The 12,789-nt window shown below is 42.2% G+C and overlaps 1 protein-coding gene and 1 long non-coding RNA gene across 4 annotated transcripts in view; both read left to right on the top strand.

The window, feature by feature from the left end:
• The first annotated feature begins 448 nt into the window (after positions 1–448).
• LOC119786053 lies at positions 449–951 on the top strand. The gene is made up of 2 exons (XR_005281137.1): positions 449–628; positions 690–951. It is a non-coding gene; the product is annotated as an uncharacterized LOC119786053 (long non-coding RNA).
• A 5,892-nt stretch (positions 952–6,843) lies between these two features.
• The window catches only part of ptpro (protein tyrosine phosphatase receptor type O), a 54,112-nt gene continuing 48,166 nt past the window's right edge, over positions 6,844–12,789 (top strand). For all 3 annotated transcript variants that reach the window (XM_038289135.1, XM_038289136.1, XM_038289137.1), the window contains exon 1: positions 6,844–7,203. In XM_038289135.1, coding sequence (XP_038145063.1) covers positions 7,159–7,203 — 45 coding nt within the window. In that variant the 5' untranslated portion in view covers positions 6,844–7,158. The remainder of the gene's footprint in view (positions 7,204–12,789) is intronic.

A 12,789-nucleotide genomic window follows, 5' to 3' on the forward strand; every position in this document is an offset into this window, starting at 1 on the left:
TATGGTCGTCTGACGTGACCTGAAGCAAGAGCTGTAATGTTTTTGACTAAACCGTCATAAGTTTCTGATTTGAATGCACCAGATGTTTTCATGGCCTGAGAGAGTGCTCTCACAAGAATGAGATGTGTATATGAATGTCACCGTGTTTTGCAGATAAATATCAATGTGACCTTTACCAATGACTGAAATATGTTCTGAAGGGGGTTTTTCCACCGATAAAGAAATGTATAAAAGGGAGCTGGTTTCACCATTTGTCAGCTTCGGCTCACCAGCTCTGTGTAAATATGTAGTGTTTAGCAATAAACACTGGACCCGGACTCAGCTGCCATCTGTCTGAATTTTTTGATCTTTGTCTGAGACTTTTTCTGCTTTTTAAGAACTTTGAATTTTTATAAAACTTAGCTTCAATTTTAAGTCGTCAAGAAGAGAATTATAGGACGACAGAGGTGAACAAATCCTGATTTATAAACCATATAGGTTAACAAATCTGGATTTATAAACCATACTGATGTACAAATTCTGATAAACCACAGAGGTGAACAAATCCTGATTTATAAACCATGGAAAAGCACAAATGCGGATTTACAAACCATGCTGATGCACAGATCTTGATTTATAAACCACTGAGGTGAACAAATCCGGATATATAAACCATAGAGGTGAACAAATTTGATTTATAAACCACTGAGGTGAACAAATCTGGATTTATAAACCATGCTAATGCACAAATTCTGATAAACCACGGAGGTAAACAAATCCTGATTTATAAACCATGGAAAAGCACAAATCCTGATTTATAAACAATGGAAAAGCACAAATCCTGATTTATAAACCATGCTGATGCACAGATCCTGATTTATAAAAAATTCTGACTCACAAATCCTGATTTATAAACCATGCTGATGCACAAATGTGGATTTATAAACCATGCTGATGCACAGGTCCTGATTTTTAAAGCACGGAGGTGAACAAATCCTGATTTATAAACCATGGAGGTGAATATGCCTAAATATGCCTTTATTTACCCCATCTAGACCTCAGTTTGGGTCCAAGGCTGCTCCTCACATCCAGCCATAAATAGTCCATCAAAGCAATGCATGAATGTTATTGGGTATATAAATGAGACAGCCGATCGTTGTTTTGTGGTTACTATGGCAACCACATCCAATTGGAGCAGAATAGGCTCGGTGTAACTGAGCTGTCGGTGTGAGTGATGTAAATGAAAGGAAGTATTATTAATGAGATCTTCAGAGTCTGATTGACAGAATGATCAGATTATCTCATCTCAGATTTATAAATTCACCCATAAATATTATCAATTCTCAGAATTATTTTCACTTCAGTAAATTAAAATAAGAAAAATACACTTATATACTTATAACAAATGACTAACTTAGTCATTTAAGTAAATAAGTGTCAGAAAATTTGGCAAGGGAATAAAATAAATAACATTTAATTTAAAGGCTTTAATCTACGCCATGAAGAGGGATGGTATAGTTCTAATGGGTCGGTCTGTCTGATACAGGACCACTGATCTCTAGTTATTCACTGGATTACTGATAGTAGTACGGGATGAAGTGAAGCCGCCATATTGGTACTCCCTAATTAGACCGGTTGCAATGTAAAAACTGCATGATGTTGAACATTGATGTCATTTTCAGGGGGATTTAAGACTTTTAAAATAAAGATAAATTCATCACTTTGACACTCTGGCTGTTTCATAGCATCAGTAGATTAATTTAACTTCACATTGCTTTGTCATTATGAAGTCAATTAAATCTCTAAATCATGTATTATAACATATTAAACAAATCCATCACAAGTAAATTAATGTATTAATGGAGCATAATAATAATACAGATGTTTCAAAAATGATAAACTGATGATGTACATGTAATATACATGTATTTATTACATTGTTATGGTAATTATATCTTACACATGATTTCAAGATTTTACATCAAGACTGAATTAAAAGCACATCTGTTAATTCTATAGTATTTTTACATTGGCAAATTATGCTTGTATGATGCCAGATACTTTATTGCTGAGTCTGTGCATTAGCCTTTAAAAATCTTTGAGTTTTTTTCATCAATATAAGATCCGATATATGACTTTTTCAAATGAGAAACACAACAAACTCTACAAAAACTACAGCATCACCCACTTAATAATGAATTAATACTTTGCCATTTCATGGTAAATTACTTTCTATTTATTCTACTTTCTATTTTCTAACATTAGACGCAATCTTGATGGCTAATTTAGTCAATATCTTCCAGTCAGTCAGAGATAGCCAGACTAATGTTACACTACATACTATACTATAGAATACATTGGTGTATATATTAATTTTCTTAGTAAGTTCATCCCCTGACTGTCTTCCCACAGGCGGTAAACTGCTTGTTTTTGCAGCCCAATGCTACACAGGAAGGCATTTTTACTGCAAAACTCTGTGAGAGTGGGGAGTACCAACATGGCAGCTGGTGGATTCACTTTTTTAGGCCAATCAGCAATCCAGTGAATAGAGATCAGTTTACTGGACCCGTTCAGCACACAGATCCAAAGCAAAGCTCTGTGGTTCCTGATCAGCTGAGAACTGCTCATCATCATGGCTCAGGAAACATGGATCATTCCTGATCATCTCCCCTTTCCATAATCTCATAATTACGAGATAAACTCGCATAACGAGATACTGATCTCGTACTTATGAGATAAGCTGTCTGATTTTATTTTCTTTGGTGAATGCAATACACTTCCGTACTTTATTGATGCTTTTTGCTTTATTTTGCATTTTCTTCTGGGAATGTTTTATATTTTTCAGGGTTCTCCTCAGAGGGTGCTTATTTTTATAAATGTTTTTTTATTGGTTCTTTACTCTAAAAATGATGTGTCAATAACATTTAATTAATGTCCATTACTGACAATAATGTTTCATTAAAGATGTATGTTCTGAAAAATAGAAGCTTTTTTTTTTTATTGAATTTAGAAATGTCCATTTTATTCAGAGTGTGATTTCTAAAAGAGGATCTGTAACATCTGGAAGTTCCCCTGCAGGCCAGCGATGCTCCTGCTGGGATTAATCCAGACGGGAAGAGATTTCTGGATCCAAAGAGCCGAGTGGGCCTGATAAGAACCAGAATTCCTGCAGGGACGCATGTTCTGAACAATCGGGACTTTTTATTCCTCCTCACGTCTTTTCTGATTTTTTTTTTTTTCCCAGTTGTTCCTGGAATTCGACCCAGATTAGGTTCTGAAAAACCGGTTGGATTTCTTCAGAGAAAACTGCCTGAGAGGCCTTTGTGTCTAAAAACAGCAGCGCCACACGTGGAAAAGGAGGAAGAGGTTCTTAAGGACCAGTTCCTGTCCCGCAGGATTTAAGGTGGACTCACAAGGTTTGGCTGGACCCTTCAGAACCTGAGAACCAAGCAAGTCCTGAATCCCCACACAGAAGGATTTTCTTAAGGACTGGTGTTGACATGTCCCCATCAATAATTTACACTTATTTCCATTTATGCTCATTTTCTTTAGCCAAAGGTAACAGAGTTGGGTGCAGCTATCTGTGTTCAGAGCGTTTGGAGTCTTTGTCTCTCCCTTTGCTCCTGTGTCCTGCCTCTCAGTGTAACATCATCAGATCTGTCGCTGTGAGACATCTGATTTGCGGTCGCATTTCACTGGCATACAGAGTCGTTACGTGGGGCGGTGAGGGCCGCCGAAGGCTACACCTGTTTGAATTTACAGCCAAAACTCTTCCAGTATCCTTTTTTGGCCTTCTAGATGAAATTTACCGGCGGAGAAACTGTTTTTAATGGGGACACAGAACAAAAATAATGACGATGAAAACCTGCTTGTATCTTAATATGGCTGAAGTTTTAATGTGATTGCATTTTTTTTTTAGTAAATTATAAACGCGAATCATTAAATTCACCAATTAGCAGCAGTTACATGCTGCAAAGATTTTCCATCTAATCAGAGTCTGGTTTGGAGATGGATACACTAAGCATATTATCATGTCTTATTTTGTATGACAAAGCAAAAAGTGATCTAAAATGTAAAAACTTGTTAAAATGAGCGGATAAATAAAATGATTTCCAAAGAAAATTAAATTTTAGCCGCAAAATAAGATGATTTTTTTTTATTAAATTGAAATCATCTTATTACATTAGGAAATGTCATACCTACCTGCTCAAATTGAGGCAAAATACATCCCTTTTCAAGAAAATACTTTTATTTTATTATTACATTTTTTTTTTTTTGTAGGTTTTAAATACAGGGGCCAGGATCCGTTCTCCGGGGGCTCTGGCCCCTGTTGGCCACGGCCTAGAACCGCCTATGGATACACGTTCGCAGAGGTTGTTCAAAATTTATTTTTTTTTGTAAAAAACTAAAAGGATAAACTAAAGAGATAAATGGGTATTGACTATGGGTATATTCATCTGACAGAGCACCTGTCTGGTCTCCGGAGGAAAATAAACTTTATTTCCGTATGCTTTTGCTTTACTTGAACTCTTAGGATCCGTAGCCGTTGGCTGGAGGTTGAAAGGTCCCCATTCAGTGATGATGAATTTAATATTTATTGGTTTTAAAATATGATTGTGCTCAGTTTGAATGATGGAAAAACTGCAGTTTAAATAGAACAACTCTGACCCCTGCTGGTGAAATGTGACCCTGCAGCATCCCTTAGGAGAAAGAGCAGCTGGTTTATTTCCAGCCACACATTTCAAGATGCCTCCAGCTTTTCAGATAGTTGAGCTGATTAACAGTTGGAACCAGGGGCGGATTTAGGAAATTTGGGGCCCTAGGCAAAGACAGGCAGGGGCCCCTCTGAACTGAGAAATCAATACATAAAACAGACCCATTATACAGATAGAGAAACTTTAATAGAATAGACATACATTATTTATTCTAGGTTTTGTCCCTCTCTTCTTGTCCATTTTCCTCTCTATGTTTTGTACTCAGCTGACTTTTCATGCTGTCTCTAAAGGAATGAAAGATTTTTTCCAAGCACTAAGCTCACTTAGCTGATTGCTCCTTCCTTTGTTTCCAAAAAGGCCAAAGTAAATAACCCAGTCCTTCTTTTCACTGTAGACAAGCCATGATCTGCTTCTCTGTTCTCCATTTTTCATTTGGATGAAATAATAGCTGCATAAATCATGACAGCAGACAAGATAGAGGAGAGCAGGAGGCGGGGTTACCAATCTACTCACTCTGGAGAGCAGAGTTCGCTGCTTTTAGATGTTGTCACCAAATTCTCCAGTAGCAGAAAAAAGTCGCTAGATTTGGCGCTAGGTGCTTTTTTGAAATAAAAGTGCTAGAGGGGTCTGAAAACTCCCTAAATATAGCAACAAAAAACCAGAAGAACAAAAGAGGATTGTCAATGAGGACAATCATGAGGGATCCCTCAGCATGATGCAGCCTCCCCCATGCCAGAGACTGGTTCACAGAATAAAGGACAATAAGTGGAAATCTTGAAGCAGTAAACTAGCAGCAGGAAAAGTCTGGTCAGCAAGGAATAATCAATGGATCATTATTTATACCTAAAACTAATACGTTTGCAGGACTCTGGGAGGAGCCATTTTTACCCAAATATAGTAACCCCTCCCTCCTGCCATCTTCCAGCAGTGACATCACGGTGCGGTAAGCCTAGCTCCATACTCCCCGCTTTACAAGCAAAATCAATGAGAACTACTAGACACATCTGCAATAAACAAATAGGGCACTGACATCATTTTGAGAGCCAAAGGTTTATTCGACTATTGTCACCATATTACATGTTTTTTCTCTGGCCAGAAGTTTGATAGCAAATCCTCCCTCTTCAAAGCCATGATGGCAATTATTTATATCCAAGCAGTAAGCAGATCTTCATATAAACACACACATCAATTTCAAACAGATGGTATCAGCCAATACTGAACAGCCAGGTATTGGGGCCAAAAAATGGCACTGGCGCACTGGATGCCGCCAGTGAAGCACATTCAAATGAAAATTACTCTTAATTAAAAACACATTTATTAAACAGTTTGTAATATTTTCATATTTAAAGTACTTTCAAAAGTTTGTATTCTGAATAAGACCAGACTTTTCCTCTAAAGCTCTGTCACCATCTGGACAGCGACTGTCAGCAACACGCCTGTTTGGACAGTGCCAGGTTCTGGAATGGAGATCACAAAAGTGAACTCAGTCTAGACCTAAAGTGGGCGGGGCTTGAAAGGTTTGGTTAGTTTTCTGTTAGGAGAAATGGGTCAAAACAATAACAACACATGTCTGTTTATGTCCTTAATCTTTAATGAACCCTTCAGTTTACTTTAAAACCAATAAATTCAGATAATTAATAGTAAACATTTTAGGGTCTGATCTGCTGGATGTGGGTTTAAAAGAGAGGCAGTTCAGAATCAAATGTTTGATTAACAATGATTTGAATTTGAACACAGGGGAGAAAAGTTAGGAAGGGCCCTTGATTGAGGTGGGCCCCAAAAGAAGAAGAAAAGATACATTACAATAGATATTTCAAATATAAAAATAAAATCCAGCAGTAAAATGAATAATATATGTGTTCTCCCTTATTTTTCAGCAGTAAACGGTGAAACAAAGGGTGGATAAACTGACCAAGTTTTTATCTACCGGTTTATGCACTTTAACGTTAATGTATATTTCACCTTTTCATGTTCTAAAAATTTTTCTTAGTAGAAATTTTACAATAAGGTGTAAATTTATCATATGGTGGAGGCCCATATGAATGTCGTTCATGGGGCCCCAAATTCCTGGGGGCGCCCCTGTTTTATTGTTAGCGTTTGACTGCTGATGAAGAGGAGGAGGAGGAGGAGGACCTGCGTGTCTGTGCAGCCTCCGGAGCGCAGGGCGGGGCGACGCCGCGCAGCAGCAGCTTCATCCCCGCAGACCAACATCGACCTCCTGCTCGTCTCCAGGCCGCGGGATGGATCCCGGAGCCCGGCCCGCTCCCCCTCTCTCCCAGCAGGTCCGGTCCGGGTGAAGCTGCGCAGGTAGAGGTGCGCGGCAGCCAATCTGCCGCAGAGTGAGTGCGAACAGAGCGCAGCGGAGCGTGGGCCGCTGCGGCAGAAACAGCGCCATTGTTTGGATGCGCAGCAGACCGAGAGGCTGCAGGCCGGGGTGAGAGCCGCTCACAGCCCGGCAGCCAGCATGCCCTCCCCGCTGATCCTCACCCTCCTGCTGGGCTCGGTCCAGGTAAGGAAGCGCTGTTTGGGTCGAATGAAGCCGTGCGCGTGTCTGTGGGTGGATGGTCTCCGTGCAGACAGCCAGCAGCTCGTTGTGTCCCGCAGAAAGTGGGTCAGTCGGCTGCAGCCTGACGGAGGTCTGCATGTCTGTCAGAATCACTTAGACACCATCTGAGGAGGATTCCTGCCTGCAGCTTCCAGGGAACATTTCCACCCCTGAAGAGCTCATGTGTCCCGCTGGGATGGAGGAGGGTAGCTGGATCCACAGGGGGGTTCCTGTCTCCTGGTTCTGGACCTGGATCCAGAGGGGGGGTTCCTGTCTCCTGGTTCTGGACCTGGATCCAGAGGGGGTTCCTGTCTCATGGTTCTGGTCCTGCTGGTTTAGAGGATGCTTCATTCTGGGAAGGTTCTGCTTGCTGGGATGGATGAAGGGATGAGCTCCCTCTCCGCTCTGGGTTTTATCTGATGGTTTGGTTTTAAATTTCCTGTCTCCTATCTCACCCATCTCAGCTGGTTTTCTATGATCCTGAATCAGTTCCAGCTGCTGAACATTCAGTCTCCCAGTTTTCCCCTTTTTTCTTGTTTATTCACTGGGATGAACATTTGTTGAAAACCAGAAGCTTTGGTCTGATCTGCTGGTCCGAAACCAGACCTGAAGCTCATTTTAAAGTCTTCAAATACCCCCTATTTCATCATTCTCCTTCATTCTATCTCTATTCTCCTATTCTGCAGAATCTGTTAGTTCAATTTCTAACGTTCTGCTCTCACTTACTGCTTTTTCTCATAGTAGCTTCATCTGGTCTGTTCTTGTTTGGCTGTGACTCCATCCTGGAGAGAAATATCAGCTGTGCTGCTGCCATCAACACCTTTGTTTATAGATGTTGGAGATCGGTCTGTTTTTCAGTGTAGTCCTGTTTCTCTGACTGTGACTAACTGGATGTGCTCTCTTCACCCTCTGACATGGGAGCTGGCTCGGAGCTCGTCTGCCTGGCTGTGTGTTTCCTGGATGGGGCCGCCTTTTACAGTTGCCTTTTGTATCTCTGCTTCTGTCTCCTTGAACCCCAGTCGGCCTCAGCAGATGGCCGCTCACACTGAGCCTGGTTCTGCTGGAAGTTTCTTTCTGTTAAAAGGGAGTTTTTCCTCTCCACTGTCGCTGCAAGCATGCTTAAGGGCTGGTTATCCTCCCGCAGCAGTGTGCCGCAGTGAGCTTGTTGCAGATATTTTTGATTTATGCCCAATATTGAAGCGTGGTCTGCGCTATGTTATTCCACGCCACAACGCAAGAAGGACGATCAGGAACTAGCTGTGGGTCTAGATCCGGCCGCGGCGGTGAGGAAGTTGGAGCAAGTTTGTGCAACAAAGGAGGGACATGAGGGTGAGAAAGAGCAGGGATCCAGGTGGAAAATGGGTCCCAGCGTTCTCACACACCTCGCTCTTCTAGCTGCTCCATCTTCCCGAGTTGTTTTCCACAATGGCGGTCATAGAAACAAAACAAGCCGGTAAGGTACCAAACAGCAAATACAGATAGAGCGGATGTATATTTGACCAATCAGAGGCCTCCTGTCTGCGGTCACCTACAATTTTGGAGAGGAGCAGCAGAGTGTCTGTGGAAGGGGCGGAGACACATTTGTGTTCATTGCGACACACGCAGACGACATGGTTTCTGAGTATAAATCAGCCTTTAGTGTGAGGGATTGCATTCGAGTCAATGAGTCGATGCAATCAACTGGTTTTCCTTAGATAGAAAACTTTGAATCAATCTGACTGGATGATCTGGTGAACTATAAAGTGCCTTGAGATGCCGTGTGTTGTGAATTGGCGCTATAGAAATAAACTGAATTGAAATTTGTAGAGATGAAGAAGTTAGTATCTGTTTGGGTTGGATTTGTATCTTCTCATGATTCGGAGTCAGAATTAAGTGGTAAATTTGAGGACAGACTGGGTCAGTCCAGCTAATAGACAATAGGGCTCTTTACCAAGGGTGTTGTTGTTTAGGGGCGACTTTAGACCTCAATGAAGAGAGCTGATCTCAAACAAACCTTCTATTGCTGGTAAGTTAGGGAGGCAGTGTGACTTTATCAATGCGGTGTTTTTTCCAAGATGATTTTTTTTCTCCCATAATGTTTACATTTGATAACAGCTGCACTTTAAGAAATGGAAATGTCATGAGAGCTGTACAAAATGAAATTTTGCTTTTTATACACTCTGTGTATACAAAATGACAATAAATGTTTTTACCCTTTTCAGGCCAATTCTCCAGTCATGCGAGAATGTTTCGATCGGGCCGTCTTTCAGCCTGATTGTGAGTCATGTAGTGTACAGCAGGTAACGAGGGGTGATCAGCCTCTCACGACCACCTCCCCATCAGGAATCATAAGCTCTGGAGAAAATTAAAGATGTTTGAAATTCAGTCGTCCGTCGTAAGGTTATATTGAGATGTAGCTGCGTGTAAAGATTGAATATATCGCACAGTGTGTGCCCAGATTAAGTGTCTCTAAGTGTCTAAGTCTAAGGCTTTCATGTAATAACCAGCCTGAGGTCTCAGAGGTCCAACAGTTCTACAGTTCTCCTCCATGAATGGCGTTTCCTCTTCTTCATCAGTGAAGTTGAGAGCAGCCGGTCTGACTGGTTGCTTGCAAATTCCTTTGGTCTCCTAGCAACCAGCACAGCTGGAGGCAGGGTTCTGTCCAGCAGGGGGCGAAGTGTAAACCATGTAACTGCAGAGATGAGCTCAGCTTCAGTTCTCCATCTTCATCCATCTCCGTGGATCTCTCGAATAATTGTCCACCAATCAAATGGAGGCTCCAGAGACCGTGATCTCAGGAGCCTCTGGAACATCTCACCATCTTGTTGGTGACCCATCCACCCCATGGCTGAGGTCACAGGACCACTGAGGGGTCTAAACTTGACCTATTGGGGCTGAGATGTTCTAATGTTTACAGGAAACTCTGTTTGCCGTCTGAGTTCTCCTGATCGCCTCTTCCTCCCTGAGCTTCCGTTAATAATGCACAGATCCAAAGTTGGAGCTCAGGTCACGGATTAAATTTACATTCTGCTAATCTGCCTGAAATGTTGCTATGAGTGTTTTAAAGGCTTCGAGACGTTCAGGGCTAAGCACTGCAGGATACTCAAGCCCACGCCAGTTAAATCCCCTTGCAGTGGGGATAGAAAATCTGATTATGGAGGCATCTATGCTCCTCCTCATCAGGGGAACCTTCGCGAACTACTTTAGATGTGAAGAAGAAGCTCCTCCATCTCTAAGGCAGAAGAATCCCATAGAATTACTTGGATCCTTGATCTGGTTCTGTTGGTCCTTACCATCCTCAGATTAGGAGGCAGATTAGGAGGCTACAGGAACCCGCTCCAGAACCCGCTCCATCCACCTTCATGCGGTGGAGGAGTTTGAAGCTCCCCTGGTGCTGATGATGCGTTGTTCTTTGGACCAAAGGGGAACCACAGGGGCCTGGAGTTAATCCAGGACTAGCCTGAAGCTACTGCAAACCTCCTCCTCATCTACCGTATGTGGAATGAGAGAGATCCAGCTCTGTACTGGTTTAATTTCCATGAACCGGTTCATGGCTCCATAAATGTCTCAGTTCTAAACCCTCCTCGCCAGTTCTGGTCGTTATCAGTGAGCAAGATGAAACCAGCCAGTCTCTGTCTGGTTGTTCCTGCAGCTTCATGGCGAAACGTGCCGAGATGCTCAATGAGCCGTTCAGAAGGATCCCAGTACAGCTCCGTTACAGCCCAGTTTAACCAGTTTAGATACGGGGAGGAGAAACACAGAGCATTCAGAGGGCTGCCAGGAAGAGGGTCACCGTATTTTACAGACATGACGGACTGATGAACCAGCCTGTGGATCTGTGGGTTCTGGTTCTGCTTTAGATTTACTGCGTCAGAACCAAGAACCAGAACCATTTAGTAAGTTCTGAAATGGTCTCATTAATTGGACCAGTTAATCTACTGTCCTTAAAAAAATGTATGTTTGGATCCTCAGAGGCCTGAAGACCCTTTATTCAGTCCAGTTTATGTATGAAGCACAAGGGCTCTTTATAGATCTAGTTCAGTCAGATCATCAAGCCAGATTAAAGGTTTGCTATCTAAGGTAAAACCAGCTGATTGCATCCAGTCACTGACTTTACAGACAGTAGCTATTAGGTTCACTTTACAGCAATCTTTCACAGAGGATGCAGCAGCAGTGGAGTGAAAACAGGAAGAAACCTCCAGCAGAACCAGAACCAGGCTCAGTGTGACCTTTAGAAACTAATTTTGTAGCCTTTGGAACCTTTCAGCATCCTGTAGAACCGTTAAAGGAATAGTACACCCAAAACATGATTAGCCTTCATTTTCTACTCACCCCCATGCTGAACAACACTCTGGAGTACTTTTTTGATATCTCAAATGCATCTGGAGATCTGGGAGGCTTCTTGCTGTCTGCTGACATTCAAATAATGGAGGTCTATGGTGCCCGAGGCAGAAAGGTCCATAAAAGTCAACAAAAAAACGTTTCAATATTCCTCCATACTGCTCGTCCAATGTATTCCAAGTGTCCTGAGTGGGTAGCATCCAGAATTTACTCGAAACAAAGTCATGTAGATTGTTTTTAGAGCATAAACAGTAGTGTATAGGATTTCCTGAAAGCGCGTTCACGAGTCTACGGAAACCGCAGCAGACCAAACCAGACGAAAGTGCGCATTCAGCTCGGCAAAGAACTCATGCTCTTCCTCAACACTGAAGTCCTCAGACATTTTTCTTTCGTTGTTTCTTTCTTTGCACAGGTAAACAGCACATTTCTTCTTCTACGCTTGCATTATTGGCAGAGCAGACGCTGAATGCGCACTTTCATCTGGTTTGGTCTGACGGCTTCCATAGCGTCATGAACGCGCAGGTGCGCGCTTTCAGGAAATCCTATACACTACTGTTTATGCTCAAAAATAATTCTAAATGACTTCGTTTCGAGTAAATTATGGATGCTACCCACTCAGGACACTTGGAATACATTGGACGAGCAGTATGGAGGAATATTGACACGTTTTTTGTTGACTTTTATGGACCTTTCTGCCTCGGGCACCATAGACCTCCATTATTTGAATGTCAGCAGACAGCAAGAAGCCTCCCAGATCTCCAGATGCATTTGAGATATCAAAAAAGTACTCCAGAGTGTTGTTCAGCATGGGGGTGAGTAGAAAATGAAGGCTAATCATGTTTTGGGCGTACTATTCCTTTAACAGCGGCCTGTAGAACCGTTATCAGCATCCTGTAGAACCGTTATCAGCATCCTGTAGAACCGTTATCAGCATCCTGTAGAACCGTTATCAGCATCCTGTAGAACCGTTATCAGCATCCTGTAGAACCGTTGTCAGCATCCCGTAGAACCGTTATCAGCGGCCTGTAGAACCGTTATCTGCATCCTGTAGAACCGTTATCAGTGGCCCGTAGAACCGTTATCAGCATCCTGTAGAACCGTTATCAGCATCCTGTAGAACCGTTATCAGCGGCCCGTAGAACCGTTATCAGCGGCCCGTAGAACTGTTATCAGCATCCTGTAGAACCGTTATTAGCATCCTGTAGAACCATTATCAGTGGCCCGTAGAAC

Source organism: Cyprinodon tularosa, unplaced genomic scaffold (genome assembly GCF_016077235.1).
Source record: "Cyprinodon tularosa strain WSP-4 unplaced genomic scaffold, ASM1607723v1 ctg263, whole genome shotgun sequence".
NCBI lineage: Eukaryota > Metazoa > Chordata > Actinopteri > Cyprinodontiformes > Cyprinodontidae > Cyprinodon > Cyprinodon tularosa.